Consider the following 24,325-nt stretch of genomic DNA (forward strand, 5'->3'; position numbering starts at 1 on the left):
CTTCGCTACGCGCTCACGCCCGCCTTCTCCAGTCTGTGCGCTCTCCGCTGGCGTGTTCCGCGGCCGCCGCTCTCGCAGCGCTCTCCCTTTTCTTCGCGTGCTGGCGCGGGTCCCGTGAAAACACAATGTAGCACTTCCGCTCATGGACCGCCGAAGATGTTTTTTTTTTCGAATTCTTTTCGAATTCTCATCCTCGCTTATCAGGGAATGTAGGGTCGCCGCATTTCGCTGCACGGCTGGAAACCCTCTGAAGGATCGGGGGGAAACGCGAAGTCCGGGCCTGCGAAAAGCAGAAACGAAAAGAACACAATTCCAGCACAGCAGAGCCGGGAGCACGCCGACACCACACCTCGCAAGAAAGAAACATCTTGGCGACAGAAAATCGAATGCGAAACGAGAAGGGCTACAGAGATACTCTCCCCCAGAAGGTCACGCGCACGCAGACGACGCAGCCTGAAGGGAAAGCTGCGCTTTTAAGACCAAAGGCAAGAGGAGAAACGCGCAGGCTCGGCCGAGGCGCTGGCAACGTCGTGAAGACGGTGCGACGGGAGGCGGAATTTTCACGCGAAGGAGAGAGAGACGAGCGACAGAAACAAAAACCGAAGCCCCGCCGACAGCGCGAGGCACACAGGGAGGGCCCCTTCGCGCACACACGAAGAAGCGCAAAGCTTGAGACGTTAAAACAGAGAAAAATCGTGGAAAATTGATGCTGTTGAACTTGCCTGGATTGATTTTCAGCTTGGCCCCCATGTACAGAGACACTGCGGGGTGATACGCGCCATTCCCGATGAGGCCTTCGAAAACCCTTCCAAGTCTGAATAGGGGAACAAGAAAAACGATCCCCAGAAGCGCTTTCACACCTTCCCATGGCCAGACTCGCGCGGAAGTACTGCCTCTATAATGCGGCGTCGTTTTATCTATTTTCGTATACACGCAAGCACACCGGATCTACCTCCGTCCGACCAAAAAACATATATATATATATAATATTAAAAAATAAAGACATATGCGAAAAAGTGCAAATTCCTACATAGAGACATACATATGTATATGTGTAAGCCGTTTTGAAGTAATTTAAGACATATGTACACATATATAAATACCTTGGACGCCAGCGGATCAGGAACTAAAACCCGGCGGAAATCCGGATCTCCACGAGACAAAAGCAAATTGATCCATTTTGCAAGCAAAGAAGCAGACAAAACGCGAGAGTCCTTCAAACAAAAAACTCGGCGTCTGGCGTTGCGTCTTCGGAGTGCCTTTCCGGCATTCCGCCTCTCACCGCTGGCCGTTGATGGAAAATTCGATCCACGCGCCTTTGTTGACAACGCACGGTGGAGGTGCGTCGGGGCTGCACATGATTCCCGCTGAAAAAAAGACAAACACACAAGCGCATCGAGTGGAATTGGTGTGGACGAAGAGCCCTAACTCCGCCGCTCGGGGCCAAAGAACTCCGCCCTGCGCCTTGCTGTTCAAACTCTATATCTACAACGCTGACGCGGCACGGCCACCTTTGCGCCGCTCTCTCTCTCTCTGCTGTAAGTACGCTGCCGGCGAATCTGCGCGAGGAGACTCTCTTAGGCGGCGCGCCGTGGCTTTTCCACGAGTTGGAAGGCCGCAGAGACGCGCGGGGCGAGGCGCAATTCAATACCGAAAACGTTCCTAGACTCACCGTGAAGAAACTCGTACAGCTTTTGGTCCTTTCGCGGATCGGGCAGCCACCAGTTCGGCTCATGCAGCGCGAGGAAGCACCCGATGACGTCGCCCTCCTCTGAAACGCAGCGCATGAGAGAGATCGACAGCCTCAGAGAGCTTTCCCAAAGCGCGAGGAGAGGGGAGGCGTCTGCCGCCTAATCAGACACTCAAGCCCTGCGTACAGCGCATTTCCCTCCGCGCTTCCGCTCGCTTCTAGATTTCCTCCACGCCTCCTCGCCAGCTCACTCTCTATTCTTCGCTCGCGATCCGTCGAGCCCCTTCTACCTCCCGTATGCCCCCCTCCCCCCACCTTTCCCTCGTGACTTTCTCTCTCTCTGTCGCGCCGTGCGACCCAAAGTTGCGTTTTTTCCCCTCCAGCCGTGCAGTCGCTCCAGCGCGCGCTGCTCTCCAGCGTGGCGGCTGCTTTCTGCAGAATTAAAGTTGATAGAATACCGAAGGTGACTCCGGTTATGAGATGCAGGCGACCAAGTTCTTTACGACAGCGGTACCCACCCGCCAGTGGACTGCGTTTCGTCTCGCCTCGCAGCTGCCGTCGCTTACTCAACTCCTGCAGCTCCGCAGGGTTCCCCGTGAGGGCCTCGACAGGCCGCGGCAGCCCCCCGGTAACCAGCGCAGGAAGTTCTCCACTCGCGCCGCAGACCGCGAACGAGTGAGCGTTGCCGCCGATCGGCGAGTCGTACTTTTGGTACCGGCACGCCCAGCCCACTCTGAAAAAAGGACATATATATGTATATATGGGTATACGTCCATATAAATACACATATACATGCATATACGTGTGCATATATGTATATTTATAGTATGTTTTGGCGCGGATCTTCTACGAGGGTGCATGAATGCGTGCACCAGTCTACGCGAGGGTTTCCAGCCATGTCAAAAAACACATATATAAATAAAAAAAATTTATTATGAAAACAGAGACAGACATATATATGTATATGGTACGAAAGCGTACAAGGAGACCTGCAGTGCAAAAAGGCGTCGGAGGCGAGACGATGTTACCTCCAGTGAGCCTTGAGTCTAGCCTGTGGCTCAGGCGGATATCCGATGAAGCGCAGGTTGGCAGTTTCGTTCGGCAGCACCTCGACCTCGAAGTACCAGCGATCCTTTTCGGCGCAGTGTGTCGCGAAGGCGCTACTCCAGCCCTGAAAAAAACGAGAACGAAGGCCCAAATCGAGCGAGGTACAGCATGCGCGCGCCGCTCGGCACCACAGAGACATCAAGAAACAGACGATTCTGCACATAGTCAGGTCTGTATCTGAAGTGTAAAGTGCGTAGATGCACAGAGAGGGTATCTGAGCGGTTTCGAGCAAAGCGAAACTCACTTTGTGGCCTGTGATGACGAGGCGGTCGGGCGAGAGACTGAGGAAACTGTCGCGATACTTGCACGAGAAGCACACGTAGGGCCGATCATCTGAAAAGAAGAAAAACAAGAATTAACAGAATACATCCCTCTACCGGAGAGTCAACATGCAGCGCCGAAGACATCCACAGGCACGCAACACAGCCAAGCAACGCTCTCCGCGGCTCTTCCGCGGCGCCCTCGCATCGCCGCCTCTGAGGTGCGCCACCCAGCCCTGCCTGCGCCGCTCCTCCACGTGTATACAAATAGATATTTATATATAGTTTTTTATACACTTTCATGTACCTTTTTGTACTTTTATACACTTCTGTAGAGCGGATATGAGCGTATGTGCCTGCAGGCAGCCACGCTGGCGCCCTGCCTCGAAGGGCTTTCGTGGGAGGGTTTGGCGGCTGCTTTACCTCTCAGCTGCTGCGTCGTTTTGCTCTGCCGGCCGCGCTTGGTGCCCCCGGCGGCGCCATCTTCGTTTTTTTCGCGTTCGCGGACGCCGCGCGCGACGATCCCATGCGTCCCGTGCCGCGCGTGTTGGTCGTGGGGATGTTGCTGCGGGGAGAACGACGGCAGCGCCTGTCTCTGCGGAAAGGCGGAGGCGGCAGGCCCGCAGGCCGCGGCGCCGAACACAGTCCCAGGCGCGATCTCTGCAGCCTGCGTCGTCGGCTCGCGCGCCTCCTCTTCCCCCCCCCTCTCGCCTTCTTCGCGGCGCCCTTCGGCCCCCGAGAGGCGGCCTCTCGCGTCGGCAAAGCCGGAAAAAACGGAGAGGCGGCAGAGGCCTTTCGGCCGCCCGACGCAGCCCGCGAGGCGGCGGCCGAGCCCCTGCTGCTGTGCCGAGGCGAGGCCACGAGCGCTGCCGGCGGCGGCGAGGGAAAGGGCGAGGGTGAGGCTGAGGAAGCGGCGCTGCGCCGCGGAGAGGCCAGCAGCAGGCGGACGACTGGCTCTCTGCTTTCCGCCTTGCACGCGCGCGGGTCGCGGAGAAAGTCAGACACAGGCGGCAGCGGCTCCACGCCGAACGCGGCGGCGGCCGCCTGCAGCGCGGCAGCATGGGCGAACGCGGGCGGTGCAGGAGACTGGGCGGCGCAGGCAAAGGGCCTGAGCGACGTCGGGTCGGGCGAGGCCGGAGGCGCCCGGACGTTGCGCGGAAGCAGAGGCCTCGCGGGCGCGAGGAACTGCGGCGGAGATGGGGCGCCCGCGTCGGGCTGGTACGCCGCAGAAAAGGAATTCGTGTAAAAGAGCATCTGCGGATTCAAGGCGATATCCTGCATCGTGGCGACGGGGCCCAGAGAGGAAGAAGGGAGGCGCCGAGAAGCCCGAGACCGTCTGGCGCTTGCACGCAGGCGGGGGGGGGGGGGGAGAGGGGGGGAGACTCATAAGAGGAAGGCAGCGGACTGGGAGGCACCTCGCGTAAGGCACGGCGCGAAAAACGAGCGAGACGAAGGCAGCGACGAAGCGGACACGCGAGAGACAGACCCAGACAGAGGGCCTACGGTGCCGAGTAGCCGAGTGAGAAGTCAATGGCGGAGTGGAGGAGCAGGAAAGGCTAAGAGCAGACGAAGAATTTCGAGCGATGAAGCGTCCCCAGGCAGAACGCGACCCAGAGAAACCGACGGACGCCGCCAATAGGAAGGTTGAAAGGAAACTAGCTACACAGACAGGCGGGAGAAGGGTAAAGAGCGACTCAGGGAAGGCATCTGTCACGTGGCTGGCGGTCGGGCGAAGACTTCTCTTTCGCGTGAAGCTTCACGGTCCACACTACACGCCACTTCAGGAGGGAACGAGAGCAAAACCCGACAGAGGCGGGAAAACGAAAGAGAATACAGTACTACAGAGAAGAGCAGGACACCTTATTCAAATGAACACAGATGGCAGGAAAGGGAGGTGAGAAAAAAGGAGAAAAAAGGAGAGAAACCAAACGCGACGCTGCGAGTTCTCTTCTCGCGCATGCAAGAATGTCGCCCGCCTTTGAGCGCCGCTTTTCCTGCCTTCGCAGCTACAAGGATGCCGAGACCGAGCCAGCAGCAAACGAAACGGAAGAAAATGGTACAGCTAACCTTGTTTTCTTTCTTCTCCGATGCCTTGCCGGTGGCGCTGTAAAGGAAAGAGAAAAGTCTTCTTTCCCGTGCCCTGCAAGACGTAAGCTCGGCGTTTTGCTGCGCTACCTAGAGGACAGCGACTCAGGTGAGGTGGACTACACCTTAACGTGCCAGTGTCTTGTCAACTCCAAGGAGCTGCATCTTTCGCGGTCTGTTTCCTACACGAAACCTAGTATTTGCTCGCGCATTGGCTTTTCTCTGCTTCCCCAGTTCTGCGTTTTTGCTCCTCGTGTTTGCACGCCGCTTCTTTTCGCAAGTTCGTGGCTCTGTTTCCGCTCGAACCCCGGACCGTGGCCGGCTGATCGCTTGTCTCCTTGGCCTGTCTCTCGCGATTTTTTCTTTCGTTCTTTCTCAAAGCCGACTACACTGCCGTTAGTTTTCCTCTCACTTCCGCGACTCACCATCCTCGGCACGCATCCTCCTCAGCTTGCTCTCGCTTTGTGTGTTTCACTCGGCCGTGGCTGCTGCTGCCTTCGCTTTCGGTGCGGCTTGCATCGACCTTCACTGTTCGAAAACTCTTCGCCGTCTACAATGGCGCCTGACCCCTCCAGGAGGTAGCTGGCCTCTCTCTCTTGCTGCCTTTGGTCAACCTTCTTCCGCCTCATCCCGCTTCACTTTTCTGCGACAGCGAGCACGGCGAAATGGAAGGGAACGCCATTCCGGAGCCACTGTGCCGCGGGCTTGCCTCTCTCCCTCCGAGCGGAAAGAGCTCGAAGGCACTAGCCCGCCCGCGAGAGGCCTCGTCCGCTGCCTCTGCTGCGAAAGACAGTCCGTTGCCGCCGCTGGCGCCCCTCTCTTTTTGTCAGCCGCGTCCTCCGCGGTCCCGTCCTCTCTCTGCTCTCGCCTACCATCTTCCTGCGTCTCCTCCGCAGGTCCAGACTTCCAGCGGACCTCAGTCTCTGTTCTCTCCTCGTCGCGCGACTCCCTGTAAGCCCGACGCGTTCGTGGCATCGCACTCTTTGTCGGTTTGGAGTTTGGGCGAAGCGTCTTCCTCTCCTCCCCGTCTTCTGCCGTCGTCTTCGCTCTCGTCACGCCGGAACGATTCTTCCCGCGTCAGCTGCCTCGCCCTCGCTTCTTCTTCGCCAGGTTCTTCTCACTGTTGTGCTTCAGCGCCTTGCTTCCCCGCTCCTGCTTCCTCCGTTTTTGCGCTCCCTCCTCGCTCCTCGGCCGCAGCTCCGCCCCCTCCGCCTCGCGTTCCTTCTGCGCACCAGGTGCCCGCTCTCGGTCCTTCGCCTCATCAGCCGTCGCCCTCTCTTTTTTCTCCTCCTCTGCTCGGCGCGACGCGAGTTGCCTGCAGGGCTCGCGTATCAGCGCCCCGGGCCTCTCCGCAGGATCTCTCGACTCGAAGCGCCTCCCTTTCGTCTTGTCCAGCCGCGGAGTCTCCGGTTCGGCAAGAGACCTCTACGCTGCCTCCCTCTGCACAGCCTTTCCACGGCTCGCCTCAGCTTCGGCGCCCGATGTCTCGCGGCACGTCTCACGCCTCACTGTCGCGGTCTCACCCTACCGGGTCGGCGACGCTTTCTTCTTCGTCCTCGTTTTCCTGCCGCTGCCCTTCTGCGCAAGCCGGCCTCCGCAGACACGCCAAGCGTCTGGAGGCTGTCGACAGAAACCAAAAAGAGAGGCTTCTCCATCTCGAGCGGCGAACCGGCGTCCTCCTCGCGCAGGCCAGCCACTGCCAAACGTGGCTGCGCTGCGTCGAATCTGCGCAGAAAACTCTCGTAAGAACTACCGCAGAGACATGCAAATGGGTAGCTTTTTCACTCGTCGTTTTTATCTGTATAAACTTGTATATGTATATACATTTATCTATGTGTATCTATGAGTATACCCAACGTTAAAAACCCGACACAAAATCCTAGTGAACTACAGGAGAGTACTCTCTTATATGCACACGCTGATGCGCTGTCTGCCTTCTTCCTTCTCGAGGCGGGTGCCTGGCTGTGGACCTCTCCCCGCGTTACCCGCGCCTTGGTTGCCTCTTTCGCGTGTGTTTCTGTCCATTTTTTCGCGTTTTCCCGCTCCGCCCCTTTTTGGTGCCTCTCAGGCCTTGCGCGCCCTTCGAGTGAATCTCGCAGTCCCCGCGCTGTACGAGGCGCGCGCCGAGAAGCAAACGCAGGCTCAGCGCCTCGCGGAGGCGGTGGCGACTCAGAGAGCACGACTGGAGCGCCTGGAGAGGAAGCACAGAGACCTCATTGCAGAGGCTGAGAGCCTCTCGCGCCCGCTGAACGACGCTCATACCTCAGCAGACGAAGAAGGCGAGGACGCGGCACACGGAGACGGCGAAGGAGAGGAAGATGAAGAGCTCCACGAAGAGAGGAGGCTGGTTGAGGCGGAGGCGTGCGCGTTGCAGAGACTACAGGAGCGAATACGGGCCGCGCGCGCAGACTTGCAGCTCCACGCGGAGATAAAACGAAAGCACTTCCTTGATCAACAAGACACAGAAGCGAAAGACACGCTTCGGTAGGCGGTTCTGTGGCGCAGAAAAACCGAAACCGAAAGCGGTGGAACTCAGAAACTGGCAAGGCAGAAGCGGCAGTCGAGGTTTGTCTTGCCTTTTTCGAAGGATATTCACTTTGCGTAGCTCCAGCCCGCCGTCCGCGCTGCCTGAACTAACTCCCTCTCTTGAATTCTCGTGTTCCTCTCTCTCTGGTTTTGCTTGTTTTCTGGATCTCCGCTCTACCGCTGAGGCTGTCACGTCGCGCATCGCTCACCCCCTCCATGTACGGCGAGGCTGCTGTCGTTTTTTTTCATCTCATTTTGCTTCGCGTGTGAAGACAACGGGTGTCGACTCCTCCGCCCCCATTTCGCTCGTTCGGAGGGCGTTTTGCATGCCGTTTTCTTCATCTTGTTTTCTCTTTCCTTGTCTTTCTTCCTGCGTCCAGCTGCGACCTGAGTCGGGATTCGCCGTCGGCGCAGGATGCAGATCGCCTGCGGAGCGAGACGCACAGAAGTCGCGAAAAAATAGAACAATTCGAGCGCGTCCTACATAGGAAAAGGAAGGTAGGTCCGCGTTGACACACATACGCACATTTCCACAAACGCATATACACTGATACATACATATATATGTATATCTTATACCTATTATATATATATATATATACGCGGGACGGGTGGTGTGATGGCGAATGTTTAGAACCGTACGTAACATATTTTATTGGCGTAGGTATCAAACCGTTATTAGTTGAGGGCGATGACCCAGTTCCAGATGCGAGGGTCTCAAGGCTCTTGTTCCTGTTCTGTATGTGCGCCTTCTGGATAGCGTCGCTTTTTCTCACGGACTGTGTACGCGTCTGTGTCTCTATCTAGTGCGCCGCATACTTCCGCGCGGCATGAACCGTCTTCTTCTTTCGCTTCTCTTTTTTTGAGTAAGCATTGTTCGCGGCTGGCGGCTTTTCACTCTCTGGTCCTGCACCGCGATTCCGTTCTCTGCCTGTGTGCCCTCTTCTTCTAGCGGCTGGCGAAGCTCTCCTCTGCAGTCTCGCATCTCACGAAGATCCCTTCGCGTCCTACGCCCTGCTCTTCGCCGAGCGGCGGGCGTCTTTCTTCCTCCTGTTTGGCCTGCGCGTCCTGCACATCAAGAGGCGACGCTCTATCGCCTTCCTCGTGCGCGTCGCTGTCGCCATCCTCTCTCCCTTGCGCGCCTCCGCTCGTTCCTTCTCCACAGGGGAGGCGCCTGGCGGCTTGGCCTGCGGGCGCGGCGCCGCGCGACTCTGCCTCGAGGGAGGCGAAAGCAGACGAAACGCTCTCGGCTTTCAGGCTGTCGTCTCGCGGCGACAGCCTAAGAGGCTGCAGAGCTTCACTTTCGTCGCCCCCCTCGGCCGCTGGGAGTGGAGGACGTCGAGAGCTGAGACGGAAGAGCGAAGGCGAGGCCCCCAGCTTCCTCCTGGGGCGGCGCTTGGGAGAAGAAGACGAGCTGTTTGCGCTCGAGGCTGAAATCACCGCAAGCCAACAAGACTTGCCTGCGTTGGAGGCATTGCTGCAGGAGCGACTCCGCCTCGCGGCGCGCGCGACGGGGCTACGGCCAGCTGAAGAACGCGCCTCTCTTGGCTCGCTCCTCGCGTCCTCGATTACTTCCTTCCGTGAAGCCTCGCTCTGCGGCCGCCCTGTGAGGCTCTCGTCTCCGCCGGCCTTCGCCCCTGCGTCCCTCTCACGGCCGTGGACTATGCCTGAAGGCCAGGAGGGGATAAACAGACACCCTTCGAAGACTCGAGAGGAAGAAGGCGACGCGGCAGTCGCAGCGCCGTCAGAGCCAGGACGCACTCACTGCGAGACACAAGCGAGGCAGGAGGGCGAAGCGGACGCCAGCGTCCCGGGAGAGAGCGGAGACTCGTCTCGCCCGTTGCAGAGGCCGGCGAGTCCAGTGTATGTACACCCCAGCAAAGCTGCAGCCGGGCTGACGGACAGCTGCACCGAGGGAAGCAGAGCTGCGGAAGATGCGTCGGCGGAAATGTGCTTCTCCTTCGCCTCTTCATATTCGCCTTCGTGGCCTGGAGTGACGAGCGAACAAGTCGAGCGAATGCACAGCGCGGCTGAGGGCCTCTGCGTACCGGCGGCGAGTGTCGGTACCGCTCCTCAGGTGGTGGGGGGCTGTGAGAGCGTCGCGTGTGCGCTGGAAGCAAACGTAGAGGAAAAGGGCCTCTCTCCTTCTTTGGGCCGCGAGCGCAGCTTCTCGCGAACGACGACGGCGTCGACCGCAGCGACGACGTCTGGGGTGCATGTACACCAAGCCTTCCCAGTGGCGCTGGGCGCGATTTCGTCGCCGCCTCCCTTCTCCTTCTGCGGAGGCCACGCGCGTCCAGCAGACCGTTCTCTTGCCGGCGAGGTTCCACTGAAGTTTAGCTTTACTCAACAGGGAGACGACGCGGAAAGAAGCTTCGAGGGCCAGACTGGTGCCCTCTCGTCGTCCCCTCGCAGAGCAACGGCGTCTTCTGTTCAAAGCTCCACGGAAAGCCTCTTCTCGCTGCAGAGCCCCGCCAGCGAGCCGCGCAAGGAGGGAAAGAAAGACGAAAACGGGCTTTTCAGCCATCTGGCCAGAGGGGAGTGCGTACATCTCGAAGCCGGCAGACTCGTGGACTCTCTACTCGCCCTCGTCTCGCGACTCGAGACCCTCCCCGACGTCAGGGTGGCGCCAGACCAACATTTCGCGGCTGCGGAGAAGAGTCGCGTGGGGTCTAAAGCTGTGTCAGGTGCGTCGCGTTTGGGCAAGGGGGCAAGGCTGAAGAGCAGACTGGAAGGCCCGCTCGGCACGACTCCGGAGCACAGGCTTTCCGCAGCCAAGGCGACTGCAGCGGCGCCGAAGGCAGCGGCGAGGGCCGAGCGCGTCTCGCTGTCCCTCCGCCGCGGCGGCCAGCGAGACACCGGAGGAGAAGAGAAGCGCGGCACCGAGAAAGAAGAAGCTCGCGGGCGCGAGGAGCGTGAACACGCCGTTCACGGGCCTCACCTCGAGAGGCATAGGACTGCCGCCTGTCTCCTTCGTGCGGGGCGGAAGCAGCGCCCGCCGCGCTTCCGCCGGCCTCAAGGCGGAGAAAGCGAGGGCGGTGAAAAGAGAGACACCGGCAGAGCCGCATCGCTGGAGAGGGAGGCTCAGAAAACACCGCGTGCGAGAGAAACCGAAAAAAGGGAAGATGGTGGAGCCGTCTCAGAGGAGACACGGAGCGGGAGGAACATAGAGAGCGTGCTTCCATCACAAACAACCAACCCGAGCGAAGAGACTAGAATGCCAGGAGGAGGCGGAGGTACCGCGGCAGCTCAGCAGAGAGACGAACACACAAAACGAGAAGCCGCGAACGGCCTCGCAGGAAAGAACGAGCTGGCGAACGCAGACGCCGAGGAAGCGAGGGAAGAAGAGGGAGAGAGTCACGCACGCGCAGCGGTGCAGCAGGCACACGGGGCGGGAGATAGAAGATGTGGCGAGGCAGAGCTTCACGCCTGCACGGAGGCAGATTTCTCAACGAGGAGAGAGGGGGTCTCCACAGTGAAGGAGTTCACGGCTGGCGAGAAGGATGAAGAACAAAGGCTACGATTTGTCGCATGTGGCGCAGCGAGCGACCGGCCGTTGCCAGCCTTGGGCGGAGCTGAGGCGGGCGTCAGCGGTCCATGCAGTTCTGAAGAAACACCTGGCGGCCGAAGCGCCCCAGAAAAAGATGGCCAAAACGGTGGCAGGCCCCTCTTCAAACCAGACAGAGAGCCAAGAGAAACAACGTTCAGAAGAGAGGAATGCGGAGACGCAGAAGACGCCGAGACACTCGAGGAGGATGCCGCGGGCGTCCACGCGAACGGGAAAGCAGAAGAAGACGAGGCGGAGGGAGGGGCGCTGAGAGAGCGACGGGAAGAAGAGGACGCGCGGGAGGCGCGACCGGCAGCGTCACGCAGAAACGAAGCAGAGAGCGAGCCTGGAGAGCTGGAGCCTAAGCGCGAAGGTGGCAGCAGCCAGCGACGCAGAGGAGAAGAAGATGAAATGGAGAGTGAAGAGAGAGAGATCCCGAGTCCTGTGGTGCAAGCAGCCTTTGAAGTCTCGACAGACTTCGCCTTTGTCTCAGAAGAAGATCGCCCGCCCCTTTGCAGAGAGGCGAAGTGGGCCCCGCCAGCCGCGCTCTCTCCTCTGCTCCTTCAGCGACAGGCCCTGTCTTCTTCGGCGGCGACGAAGGCTGAGGACTTTCCGCTGCCGATTCCAGCGGGTGAGAACCTGGACAAAGTCGCGGCTTGCGAGGCCTTGCCCTCCGCGTCTCCGGCTTCGTTTTCTTCTCTCTCTGAAGTGGAAGCGGACGGCGCGGGCCGCCTTGGCGACAGCCTTTCCTCGTGTCACTTTTTGCTCAGTTCCTCGTCGCCTTCTCTGTCTTCGTATGTGTCTTCTCCCTCGCGGCGTGCGTCGCCTGCCTTCTCTTCTCCGTCGACACCCTCCGGCGCGAATCCGGAATTTTCTCCCTCGCTTGCAGCCACGCCGCGTGCCGCCAGTCCTGTCTTCGCGCCGCGCGACTCTTCGCTTCCGTCGTCGCTGCCCGCCTTCGTCGGTTCCTCTGCGGCCTCGCCTCGAGCCTCTTCCGTCTAACGTTCAAGTCTCAACCTCGCCTTTGCTTTCTCTCCTCTCCTCGCAGATGAGATGCTGCTCGCCCTTGCGACTTGACCCTTTTTCTAGTTTCCCTCTCTTATTCCTTCTTTCACGGCTACGAAACCCTCCTGGCTGGCGGCATGTGCGCGGTGGCGCCGCAGGTGAGAGAGCCTGAGAGACGCGACGCAGGAGAGAGACAGTCCAAAAACGAGGCGACGATTGCTTACGTGTCTCGCACGAATTCCCCATTTATAAAAGCCGCAAGCGAGGCCGGCCGTCGTTTACGCGGTCTGGAGAGGCTCGGTAATTTTTTTGCTTTTTTTTTTCTGCTTTTTTGTGTGTTCGAGCCTCGACGCGTCTCCGCTGACTGGATTCCCGCTCGATATGAAGAAAAAAAAACTAAGAAATTGCAAGTGCCTGGTGTGATTGCGCTTGCGTGCGCGTTTGGTGTCTCGAATGTATTTGAGTACGCCTACGTGGAGCAGTGAGCGTGTCTGCGATGCTGCACTGTCGGCGCGCTACAGAGATGCCCTTCTGCGAATTTTTTTCATGTGCATCAAGCTACACGGATCTGCGGCTGTCTGCGTGCCTTGAGGCGCTCCGCGCGAGAAAATGATATTTGCGACTGCGGGTCCACGGCTGTTTCGGCGTCTGCTCTCTCGGCATTAAATTTTTAGACAGAAAATTGTAAGCGGCAGGCAAGGACAGCCTGCGTGCGAAGGCGCAAGAAAAAAGCTTTAAACGATAAGCTTCTTTTGAAGCCCTGAAAATGCGAGCCAGAGAAGTCTTGACAAGACATGCAGACCGGAAAACGTGTTTCAGACGCGATATGGAAACCGCAACTCTACTCTTTCCTGTCAATCGCGCCGCCGCAGCCAGAGACACACAGCGATCTTTCCTCGCGCGCGCCCAATCGCTGCGTGCGCACACAGCGTAGGCGGAGCCAACCAGAAACGCGCGTTCTGAAAAGTTCCTAGCGAAAAATCGCACACATACATACATGTATGATTGCATACATATACATACAGGCCTATACATACATAGATACATGCATGTACATACATATATATATCTACAGATAGACATGGATGGCGTTACACTCTTGCAAGTATGTCTGATAAGCTGAATCACGCAGGTTCCTTTTCTCCCAGGGACTTTTGCCTCAGCGCCCGCTTTCGCGGAGGGGGCCGCCTGTGCGTTGGAGCGCCATTTGAGCCAGGAGCGGATGGTCGGGGTGGATGTAATGGAGGAGGAGCGCAAGAACTTGATTGCCCTGCAGGGCGAGTGGCATGTTTTGGGCCGTCCCGTTGAGCAGCGAGAACAGAAAGTCGTTGTGCGTCTTGCGTCTCCGCCTAGGCTTGTCACTCTTCTGTTGCCCTGCTTCGTCGCTTGTCTCCTGAACGCCCTCGACGGGGGGTTCACAGAGAGCGGACAACGCCGTGAGGCTTCTCCCCACGTACACGCCAGACGTCTCCGCGTCTGCGTGCGCCGCGTCCAGCGAAGGAGCCGCGTGAGAAGAAGAAACATTTCTCCGTCTCCTTCTTCCAGAGCAACGCTGATCTTCCGGCGTGCTCTCTCTCTTTCCAGCGTAGTGGGCGTCATCTGCGTGCGAGGACTCGGTCTCTGGCAGAATCTCGCCTTCACGACGTGGCTCCCCGAGGCCGCCCGCGACCTGATTGCCGCGAGCGAGATTCGCGTCCTCTGCTGTCAATTCTTGAGATCCTGTCTTGCGCGCAGGTACCACTCCTCCTTCGGTGCGCGTCTCCTGCGGCACGGCGCACGAATCGTATCGCCCCTCGGCTCTGAGGTCGCTGAGTCTCTTCTCGCCGACTGCATCGGCCTCTCCAGGGGCCGGCGGCGCGGGCGGATTCGGGGCTTCGGGGGCGGTTTCGTTGGAGTCTCGCGCGCGAGAGAAAAACAACAGCGCGTGCAGTTCTTGGAGCTGCTCGGTACTCAAGGAATCGAGGTGTTTTTGGCAAAACAGAGAAAGAAGGGTCTCCAACTCGAGGTGGTGCAGCGTGCTGATGAAGTAGCGGAGATAACTGCGAAGCTCCTCTGTACGTACACGCCGCTCAGCTTCACGTGGATCGCGTTCCGGAGGCTGCTTTTCCATCCAGAAAGCGTCGTCCGCTTGCTGTTCTTCTCCCTTTCGTGTCGTCGCGTCGCCCTCGCCCGCCGTGACCGTTGCACTGCCTCGCGCTTCGCGCTTCCTCTCTTCTGCATCACACCGCACATTCTTTTCGTCTTGAGGCTTTCTCGCTGTCGTCTCCTCCGTGTCTCTTCCGACCCTCTCCGCCTTTGTTTCCTCCTGTGCGCCTCTTCGCTGCGCCTCTTGCCCTTCGCTCTCGCCTCCGCGGTCTTTCGCATCGTCTTGCGTCGCGGTTTTTCTCTTGACTTCGGCTCGCCGTTTGCTTTTTTCGAGGAAAGACGCCGCTGCCACTGCGCTCTTTCCTAAGAGACTTTCCTCAGCGCACTGCAGACGCGGGAGAATCATCGACCCCGGTTTCGGCGATAAGAGCGCCACGCGCAGAGCATCCTCGTCTGGCTGAGCTGCCGCGAGGGACGTCTCCGCTCCGCCGAAAGTCGGGTACTTTCTCATGTTCCTGGCGTGTAGAGGAAGCGGCGGCAGAGTGCGGCTCAGCGCCGCGGAGCTTGTCCCTTCGTTGGGCGTCTCGCCTTCCTCCCTCGCGAAAAGCGGACTCCAGAAGCGATCCTCCTCGACGCAGCGCGCCGGTACCAACTCACCATCCTCAGCCGTCGCGCTGTCGTCGCTGGGGGTGCGGGCCGGTCGGGCGCCGCGCGGCTCACCGGCCTCCGCGTCTGACCACTCTGCGGCGCCGGTGTACGTACACTCCGCGGCGTCCCCGGAGAGAGCGGAAGAGACGGCGCAAGAATGGAGAGGCAGCGGCTGAAACACAGAGGGCGGGGCGTGCGAGGCAGACACTTGCTCTTGCAGGATGTCTGGGATGCGCAGCGCAGCGTGAAGGTTTTTCCACGCGTGCAAAAGCGCACTTCCCCGCTGACGCCGCAGCGAGTATCGGCGGGTCCTCGGGGGCTCAGCCTCCCTCGGCGCTGGTGTACGTACAGCCGAGGGCTGTGCGCCGGCCGGCACTCGCGGCGCTTCCGCATCCACAGCCTCGAGGGTGACGCATTCCGCTCCCTCCTTCCACGGAATCCGTTCGTCACCTAGAGTCGTTTCGCAGAAAGATCGCTCTCTGCCGTGACGGGTTTCGCTGTCTCTCTCGTCGCGCGCTCCCCGGGTTCGCTCGATTCCTCCGTGGCCTCCAGAAAAGGAACGACGCAGCGAAGGGCGTGCGCCGCCCCGCTGCCCAAGAAGCGGCGGAAGGCGAGAGACCGAGGAGGAGAGGCAGACGCCGAGAGGAGCAGCGGAGGCAGCGACCTGCGGAGCCGCAACGCAGATCCGCTGCAGCACCTGAGTGGGGGGGAGAACTGCTGGACGCGCAGCAGGGACGGCAGGACGTGGAAACGCGCGACACCGCGGAGGCACGCCGCCCTGCGAGAGCTCAGCAGACCACATAGAGCGATGAGACCCTCTCTCCGGAGAAAGCGACAGCGCTTCGCCCCACGTGAAGCCTCGCGCGGAGGCTTGATGCTGGAGGCTTTGTGCACGCTGAGAGCGGAAGGACACAGAGAGGAGGGACGAGACTGTCCCCGGCCTCGAGACGTCCGCGACAGATGAAGAGGCACGACCGAGGGAGGAAAAAAGAGAAGCCCTCGCTCTCATGGTGCAAAGAACGGCGTGGAGTAAGTGGATTTCATAGAGAGACAAAGAAATCGGCGAACACATCCCCGGCCCTCTCCCGCTCCACGCTCGCCATCTTCTCGTGACAAGCCTTTATTGGCGTGAAAGTTACTAACAAACGGCTTGCCGTTCCACAGAACTCCGCGAAGCACTACAAACCAAGAACGACATGGGTATCTTTCGGCAGTCGTCGAAGTGTCTCGCCTTCCAGAGGCGAACGCCGCGTTTCAGCGATGTGTCCAAGTCGGAGGAAAGCAGGAAAGCCTCCGCAGATGCGCAGTCAACTCTAGTGAATAACGCTCTTTCTCACTTCACTGCGTGAGGCTGCCCTTTGAGTTTTGAAGCGCACGCCCAGAGAAAAAGACAGTAGACGAGGGAAAAAGGGCGCAAAGCGAAACGGAGGGATCTCGTTCCTCAGCGTAGATTTATTTTTTCTTAAATTAATGTTAGTAAAATGAAGAGTAGTGACGCTTCAGCTCTGAACGCAATTCTGTGACCTCGAGGCCGCAGAAGGCCGCAAAGGCGAGCCGACGACGCGCAGCACTCGAAGGTGCCCGCGCGAGAAAGTGTTAAAGATTGAAAAGGCTGCTCCAGTGGCAGCAGCGAGAGTTCAGGAGGAAAATGGTGAGTAAAACCGGGGTCAGCAGCGGGCGTGCGCATGCGCTCCGCAAACATGTGTAGCAGCAGCCGCTGTCGAGTGTATCGGCGGAGGGAGCAAACCACAAATCGGCCAAGGGGAGAAGAAACGGAAACATGAATGGAAAAAACAATTTCTCCTCTTCTCGTTTTTGGCGAGAAACAGCGCAGAACACCCTCCTGAGAAGACTTTGCATGCAGGTGCCACGAGACGCATGCGCATGCAACGAGACAAAAACCGAAACTGACTGGATTACAGAGTGTCTCGCCTGCGACGAGCTCCACAGACGCTTGCACATATATCCATTCATCTATATTTGTGTCTGCGCATGCTTGGTGAAGCTGCTCGCGTTGCGTTTCGTTTCGCTGCGAAGACCTGCGCAGTGTAGAGCGAATTCGGTGCTTTCCATGCGTTGGGAGAGATACGTGAGCATCGATCAAGCGCTTTTCTATCGTTCGACAGGTGAGGGCTCATCGGCAGCCGAAAAAGGGAGCTGTGACTAGAAAACGTCCTTCGTTCCGCGGTGTACATACAGCACCGGACTTCACGTGGGTCTGCTTCTGTACAATTTTGGAAAAGAGCTTAGCAGTGGACTGCTTATGTTGAAAATGGGTACAATTCGGCTGCGTGTGTGAGGGAGCTACCCTTGTATTCCTCACTCAGAGTGAATTCCAGTCGAGCTGCGAAGAAAGGAGCTGTTCCTCAATAGAGTAATAGGCAGGGGCCCGTGCCCGATGGCAAGTCCAGAGGCGTCTTCAGGGAGTTCAAGAGTGGGTGACGGAACCCCGCAGGCCGATCCTAGGCGCCAAAAGTGGGGACGTTCTAGGCGCTATCACCGTGAAGGATAGGTATACTAGCTATATAGATTAGGTGATCGAGCTGTGGGCTCAGGTTGGGGGAGGGAAGTTGAGAGACCCAGGCGCAAGCGTATCGAGGGAACGAGGAATAGAGAAATCGAGAGGTCGCGGCGCGTTGGCTGACAGAGCGGTAGTGACGATCCAGTGCAGATTCGGGGTAGACATGTGAGAGGTTCATGTGCCGCGAAAGGGGTACAGCCGACACATGATGACGAGACGCTGCAGAAATCGATGGAAACTGAGCACCAAAGGACGTCTGCAGACAGCGGGTGGATACTCGGGCCGCGGCCTGATGGGGCGTGCGAGAGGCGACGCACGGCGTCAGCTGCCGCGCCGGGAAGCGCTGCAAGAGCTCCTCAGTTCTTAGGTCGCTGCCAGATCCCCACCTCAGCCCTCCTCGCCCGAGCATAAACGTTGATGTTCCCAAAGTGTCTCGCGCTGCTGCATGGAAAGGGAGGCGCGCCGCTTCCTCTTTCTCCCTCTCACTTTCTCAGCGGGAGGAAGAAGAAGTCACTCAGCAGAAATTCACGCCGGAGGGGCGCGGGCGCTGAGGTTCTCCTTCGTGGCTCTTGAGTCCTCGCCGAAGATCTCGAAAGTGAGCACTTCGTTCTCGAGGTACTCCATGAAGGCCGGGGTGACCTTAGGTTGCTCGAGGATCTTTCTAAAGTTGAAAACGGGGTTCTGCGTCGCGCCGTTCGCACGCGGCGTCTCAACGTACCGCGTAGAGGAATATGGCATGAAACGCACAAACGTGTTGTTGGCGAGAGCCTTCGGCAGGCCAGACGCGCTGAGAATCCGCACTTCGTAGTCTGAACATACACGGCGCATTGGGCAACTCGTAGTGCCGAGTATTCATCGAGTCTGCTACATATGAATATAGTAAATACAGACAAAGTGCCAGACACGGCAATACAGTTGATGCATAGGAAGCCCTCAAGTTAAAGACACGCGATGACCTATAGTCACTTATCTGAGCGTGAGATGCTGCTAGAACATAGCCTCGGCTTCTCAGGCCAATTCATGCCTTCGCAAGCTTGGTTGTATTAGCACCAGGAAACCAAGCTTTCTGCGAGTGGGAGATTCGGCAGAGAGGGGCCCATCTGCAACCAAGGCAGAGGGATGTTTGACAGCCTGTGAATCTGATTTCTGATCCTTCTTTTGCGCTTGACGCTACTCACACATGGTTGTGCCGAGGAGCTCCTCAGGCGTCTCCTTGATTTCTTCATCCGGAAGTTCGCGGCCCTCCTTCGTGACAGGGAACACGGCAACTTTGAGCTGCGCAGTGACAGGACAACTTGCAGCTTGCACTCTCAGGCTGTAAAGAGTCCTCTGCGGGTGTGTGCGTCGCGCCCATGCATGCCTTCCGGTACGCCTCTCGGTCGCTTCTCGCGTTTCGCGCGCAGCGACTCGAATGTGGCGTACGTAGCAAAGGGACTCTGATTCTGACCGCTCGTGCAACTCAGGGGCGGGTGCGTGGCTGCGACAGGGCCGAGAGAGGACGCGACTGCTGTGCTTTACGCGTTTCTAGCTTTGCGCACTGCTCGCTTGTACCGAGTTCCTGCAGCCTCCACGTATGTATGTGCAGAAATGCGCAAATTAAATCGAACCACAAGACAGTTTAGGGCGCTGAGTCGAGCGTCGTGTGAAGTGCTCCCAGCATGCATAGCAACATTTGTTTTGGCGCATAGTCCCCACGTATGCACACGCTTCCGGTGCGTGCAGTTGTTCCTGTCTTCGTATCTGTCTGTCTCTGTGTGCAGCGAGTGGAACGCTTTCCAGTTTTGTGGCTCATGGGTGTGGTTGCTTCTGCGAGGCAGTGTGCGTGGGGTAGCGATCCGAGGAAAGCCCGTCCGCCCCCCCCTCCCCCCCCCCACCTCCCCCCTATCAGCCAGGTGCGTTTTCCGTATCACGTCGAGTGCGTGTGAGTGCATGTATCGGGTTTAGATCGCGCTCCTCGACGTGGACGTGTGTGTAATTTCTTTAAGGAGAGTGACGCGCATCTTTTGTACCCGGCCAGCTTCTCTCCCCTCTCTGTCGAAAATTTTCGCGTTGGACTCGGACTCCAGCTGCGCTGTCAGCGACTGAAGGAACAGCACGGCCTTTCCGATGCACTTTTCCTTTTCAATCGGGTCCCAGAAAGGATCTTGTTCACGCGTCAGACCTGAACATACACACATGGGCATCTCGGATGGAGAGATGCAGGCGTCGCGTCGAGGCAGGCGCGCGGGTTCAGCGGTTACCGGCAGCGCTCCGGATGAGGGCGATTCGAGACAAAAACGAATTGGCGGGAAAATGGAGAATCGAGAGAGGGCGTGCCTCGCATGGGCGTGTGCGGTGCGTGTGGAAGTACCAGAAGCTAAAATCCATCAATGCGTTTTTTGAACCCATTGCCAGGCCAAGCCGTTTGGAGGCGCATAGACGCAGCGGGAGCCGCGCTTGGTCGTAGCCTGGAAGCACCTGCTCACGGTCAGTCTAAACGCACGCCGTCTTGAATAAATCATCTCAATCACATAGTTACATGTACCAGCTTACATATATATTCATATATTTATATGATTTCAGACATCTCTACTCCTACATGGGTCTGTAGGTCATCATCTGGATACAGATGCAGTGGTGTCTATGCGTAGAGCGCAAAAAACGCTGCGGAGGCTTTGCCGCGTGTCTGAGGTGCTAGAGTTGGTGTCCAGGTGTTTCTTCTCTTTTTCCCGTTTTCTCACGTTCTAGGAATCCCGCGTTGTCTTTGTCCTCGGTGTACGCGTCGAGGAGCTCTCGCATGAGGAAGAGTCGGTTTTCGAGTGTCGCTGGCGTCCATTCGTAGACGGTTTGTCCGTCGCGTTTGACGACGACGATCACTTTCGTTTTTCTTTCTCCAGTCGAGGAGAAGGAGATATCGTACGAGGGCGCGAGCCGGCAGGGGTGTTTGAGTTCTGTCGCGATCATGTTAGCTTCCTTTACCAGCGGAAGGATGGCGACCAGTTTCTCCTCGACCAGTCTCCGGTCGGTTTCCGCCGCGTGCCGGCGGAGCTCCGTGCGCTGGAGTTCTTTTTTTTCGCGCTCGAGAGCTTCCTGTTTCTTCCGGAATTCCTCCTCAAGCTTCCTCCGCTCCTCGTCGCTGGCCTGCTGCGCGGCTCGGCGCATCTTCTCCTCAAAGTCTCGCTGCGCCTGCTGCATCGCCTCGACCTGCCGGCGGTAGGCCTCGGCCTTCGCCTTCTCCTCCTTCAGCTCGGCTTCGCTGGGCGCGGCGCGCCGCACCACCTCGCCCTGGGTCACACAGACTTCCTCGAGCACGCTCTCGTAGCTGTGCTGCGTGAGCAGCTCTTGCCGCGCGTGCTGGTGCGGAAAGATGACGAGGAAAGCGTAGGCCTGACCCAGGACCAGGCGGTCGCCCGCCTTGAGCGTTCGCGTCTTCTGCGAGACCTTCTCGCCGTTCACGAAAGTGAAGTCGGCGCCCTCAGCCACCTCCAGCGTGGCCGTCTGCCCCGAGGCCGCGAGCGCCACGCTGCAGTGGCGCGGAAAGATGCCCAACCCTGAAAGACACACGTCGGGCTTCCACTCGCCTTTCTGCTTGCCAATCCAAAGCACCTCCGGGGCCTTCCGCAGCGCAAAATTCAGCTGGCCGCTGAGCAGCACGTCCTCGTTCAGAACCGTCAAATGCGGCGCAGCCTGATCAACCGCGCCTGCGCAACCGACGAACATCGCACAGCGCCGCGCCTCCGTGCAAGAAACAGACTTGGCCCCCGAGGCACACACCTGTGTCTGCAGAAACGCGAAATCGCCTGCGTGCGGGGGTTGCACGTTAGCTCTTGACCACTGAAGAGAAACAGGTTCCTCGAAACGTGACCCTGCCTCCCTGCAGCGACGTCATGATGCGCTCGACGTGGCACTCTACACTCGTTCCGCGGTATACCGCCCCGCGGCAGAAAAGAGAGAAGGACGCGACCTCGGAGAAGGGACGCGGGACCACACCTCCACCTCGCATAGAACGGGGGTGAACGCAAGGCGTGATTCGTTCGCGACAACGGAAGTAGAACCGCAGACCTTGGCTTGACTGCGCTGCCGCTTGCTTCTGAGACTCCTCGAGTTTCTCTTGGAAGGACTTTTCCATGTCGTGGAGCGCGTTCTCCATCGCCTTGATTTCCTCCTGGTGTTTCGCCTCCAGGGCCTGCCTCTCGCCGTCAGACAGACCTCGGTCGGCTCCATTTTTTCCTGTAAACGTGGCAGCAATCGCGAACGCCAGCGAGTTTGTCAGCCTCTCCCTGTCTGGAGCGGGTACATGATTCTGAGACGTGTTGGGCTCCAAAGACTGTCATTTCTGGTGGACTCGTCTGTGGCACACACCTTCGAGGAGCGCCTTGAGTTTTTCGTTTTCCTCGCGCAGTTCGCGAATGAGGCGTAGCATCGGGTCTTCGTTGACGACGGCGAAATTCTTCACTTGTTTGACGCGGTCGGCGTATCGGAGCGTGCTGAGCGTCTCTTCGTAGTTGCTCGAAGCCGGCGAGAGCGCGCAGAGCATAACGGTCTTACATGAACCACCCAGCGCGTTCTGGAGGAGGCGCGTGAGTTTCGAGTCGCGGTAGGGCACCACGCGACTCTTGCCGCGGCCTTCGGCGTTGTCGGCGAGCGCCGAGATCACGTTGCCCAGCGCTGAGAGCGACTTGTTGATAGCGCAGCCCTCCTTCAGGCGGTCGCCCGTCGCGTGCGTCTGGTCGTTCTTCTCAGAACCCGCCAAGTCCACCAAATGAATCACCGAACTCCGCCGACCCTGCTTCCCGTTCATCGTCGTAATCTGCTGCAGCTCTATTCCCACTACTGTGTGTGCCTGGAGGCGAAAAAAAAAGCATACTTGGCAGCCCTACGCGATGCAATGCCTCTTCGGCCCAGGGCGAGGGCACGCGCCAGAGACGCGCGCAAGCAAACATGGCCTCTCTGCTTGTGATAGGTCTCGTTGAATTTCACAGGTCTTTTCTGTCTAGGGAAACGGCAAGGTGTTAGGGTGTGTGCAGCCTGCTGGTTTTGATTTCTAGATCACGGTGGAGATAAAGGAATCCGGGGACTCCGTCGAAGGGCGTTCATACCAGGCAGACGTTCATGCCTGCGCGAGTGCACCCTAAACCCTACTACGCCTTCACTCTAAACTCGTTGCTCCTCTGGTGCACGGGGCGATTCGCTATATTTTCTCTGCAGTCGTTTTTACGAGTAATTCCGCTGCCAAGCAGAGCGAAAAAAGCGTCCCGCTGCTACCTCTGGGGCTTGCTCTACACAGATCTCACCCGGCTGCTTGTCGCGTTCATCAGCGTCGCCCCAACTGCGAAGAGAAAATTGAGCATGTGCGAGTGAAGAGTGAAGGGCAAACGCCCGAGCTTAGTGGCCCTCGTGGAGACTCTGCCCTCTTCAGCTGAGCACGAGTGGTTTTGAACACGTACAGATCTCTAAATATATGTATATATACATATAAGTAGATACCTATATGGGTACGCGTGCTTCTGCATGCGTAGGATACCCCGTCGATGTGGATCGCCTGTGAATGCCAACACCCGTAGATAATGATGCGGCAGTACGAAGTGCTTGTCGCCTTTTCAGTGGAGTTAGACAAAGAAATGTGCGTCTGTTCCGCGGGCGTATTCGAAGTTCGACCCGCGCATAAGGAATTCCTTTTGGTGTGTTCACTGCGGCTCTCGCACCCCGCATCCGCCCTTCCTGAGTTCGCCGCACTAAGTGACTGCTGGATTTCTATGTCCGTACTTCTTTGACCAGTTTTCGGGCGCAAGGAAAACGTTGGATTCCATTTGCCTCTCTCTCCCTAAAACCCTCACCCGCCCGCCACCTCTTCGTCCAGCGTGAGCAGCCGAGAGAGCACAGATGTCTGTGTTTAATCGGAGATGAATATCTGCATATTTTTGCTCATGTTTGTGTGGGCGCTGACATACTTGATCGGTTGGCGGTTCCTTCGTCGATGACTTTGGTGATGCCAGCGTACGAATTGACGGCTCGCTTCGACAGCCCCTCAACGTAGATTCCCAATACTTTCGATTCTCTGTCACCAGGACGCAGAGAACCGCGACATCAGGCGTGCATACAGATAAATGTTCATGAACCTATTTGCCACGTTTCGGGGTTCAGTGCAGGTAATGTCTCTGCACCCTTTAGTCCGCGCTCCCCATCGGATTTAGGTCGAGTGAACGCGTGCTCATTCCGCCGTGGAAAAGACTGCGGTGTCAACGGATGCCCACGAGGAAGGGTTTCGACTGCATTATGTGTGAAGGGGCTGCTTCGAGACCGGGTCCTCGCGCGGGTTTGTGTTCTTTTGACCTGATCTCGAGTCCTGCTTTGGGTCGCATGTTGGGTTTCACGAGGAGATCCTGCACGTGCTCGTTGTACACTTCAAGCATGCTGCAGGAGACCTCGAAGGATTTGGTGGGGTCGGTGTTTTGTGCGATTCGTTTGAAGATTTCTTCGCAAGCAATGGGAATAATGCCTTTGTTGTCGCCGTATCCGACCATCGAGTAGCTCTTGCCACTCCCAGTCTGCCCGTAGGCGAACAGGCAGGCGTGGTATCCCTCCCACGCACTGTCAAGCACGCCTTGGCCTATGTCGCGGAAAACGCGACTTTGGTCTGCATAGCGACTGCCCGCGGCAGGAGCCAGGTACCCCGAAGGCTTTTCCACGAAGCCGTCGTGCGACCAATACGAGTAATCAAACGTAAACTTCCTCTCGTTATCGGTTTTCTTCGACAAATCCGTAATCACAGTCTGCCGGCCGTTCATGCTCACACAACAGAGCGCGTTCAAATTCTGTTCGCGGGCGTTGAACGGGCGCACCCGAACGCCCACCTGCACACTGCAGCTCAT

The 24,325-nt window shown here is 58.2% G+C and overlaps 5 protein-coding genes across 5 annotated transcripts; 2 read left to right on the forward strand and 3 right to left on the reverse strand.

Annotated features, from left to right (window-relative positions):
* Positions 1-200: 200 nt before the first annotated feature.
* BESB_080500 (SPRY domain-containing protein) lies at positions 201-3,130 on the reverse strand (the record flags this gene model as incomplete). The annotated part of the gene is made up of 7 exons (XM_029366412.1): positions 201-280; positions 723-814; positions 1,283-1,367; positions 1,673-1,771; positions 2,257-2,423; positions 2,719-2,850; positions 3,042-3,130. The coding sequence occupies 7 exons, from the start codon at positions 3,128-3,130 to the stop codon at positions 201-203; spliced, it is 744 nt and encodes a 247-aa protein (XP_029217843.1).
* A 56-nt stretch (positions 3,131-3,186) lies between these two features.
* On the forward strand, positions 3,187-4,303 carry BESB_080510 (uncharacterized protein; the record flags this gene model as incomplete). The annotated part of the gene is made up of 2 exons (XM_029366413.1): positions 3,187-3,278; positions 3,424-4,303. 2 exons carry the CDS (start codon positions 3,187-3,189, stop codon positions 4,301-4,303), a joined length of 972 nt encoding a protein of 323 aa, XP_029217844.1.
* Positions 4,304-5,807: 1,504 nt separating this feature from the next.
* On the forward strand, positions 5,808-12,217 carry BESB_080520 (uncharacterized protein; the record flags this gene model as incomplete). Its single annotated transcript, XM_029366414.1, has 5 exons — positions 5,808-6,884; positions 7,211-7,626; positions 8,049-8,166; positions 8,621-10,209; positions 10,291-12,217. The coding sequence occupies 5 exons, from the start codon at positions 5,808-5,810 to the stop codon at positions 12,215-12,217; spliced, it is 5,127 nt and encodes a 1,708-aa protein (XP_029217845.1).
* A 1,162-nt stretch (positions 12,218-13,379) lies between these two features.
* On the reverse strand, positions 13,380-15,962 carry BESB_080530 (uncharacterized protein; the record flags this gene model as incomplete). The annotated part of the gene is made up of 1 exon (XM_029366415.1): positions 13,380-15,962. One exon carries the CDS (start codon positions 15,960-15,962, stop codon positions 13,380-13,382), a length of 2,583 nt encoding a protein of 860 aa, XP_029217846.1.
* Positions 15,963-17,999: 2,037 nt separating this feature from the next.
* BESB_080540 (putative Chromosome-associated kinesin KLP1) lies at positions 18,000-24,325 on the reverse strand (the record flags this gene model as incomplete). The annotated part of the gene is made up of 9 exons (XM_029366416.1): positions 18,000-18,283; positions 18,653-18,749; positions 19,484-19,635; positions 20,195-21,154; positions 21,516-21,683; positions 21,816-22,296; positions 22,748-22,782; positions 23,405-23,511; positions 23,787-24,325. 9 exons carry the CDS (start codon positions 24,323-24,325, stop codon positions 18,000-18,002), a joined length of 2,823 nt encoding a protein of 940 aa, XP_029217847.1.

Source organism: Besnoitia besnoiti, chromosome VII, assembly GCF_002563875.1.
Source record: "Besnoitia besnoiti strain Bb-Ger1 chromosome VII, whole genome shotgun sequence".
NCBI classification, from domain to species: Eukaryota; Apicomplexa; class Conoidasida; order Eucoccidiorida; family Sarcocystidae; genus Besnoitia; species Besnoitia besnoiti.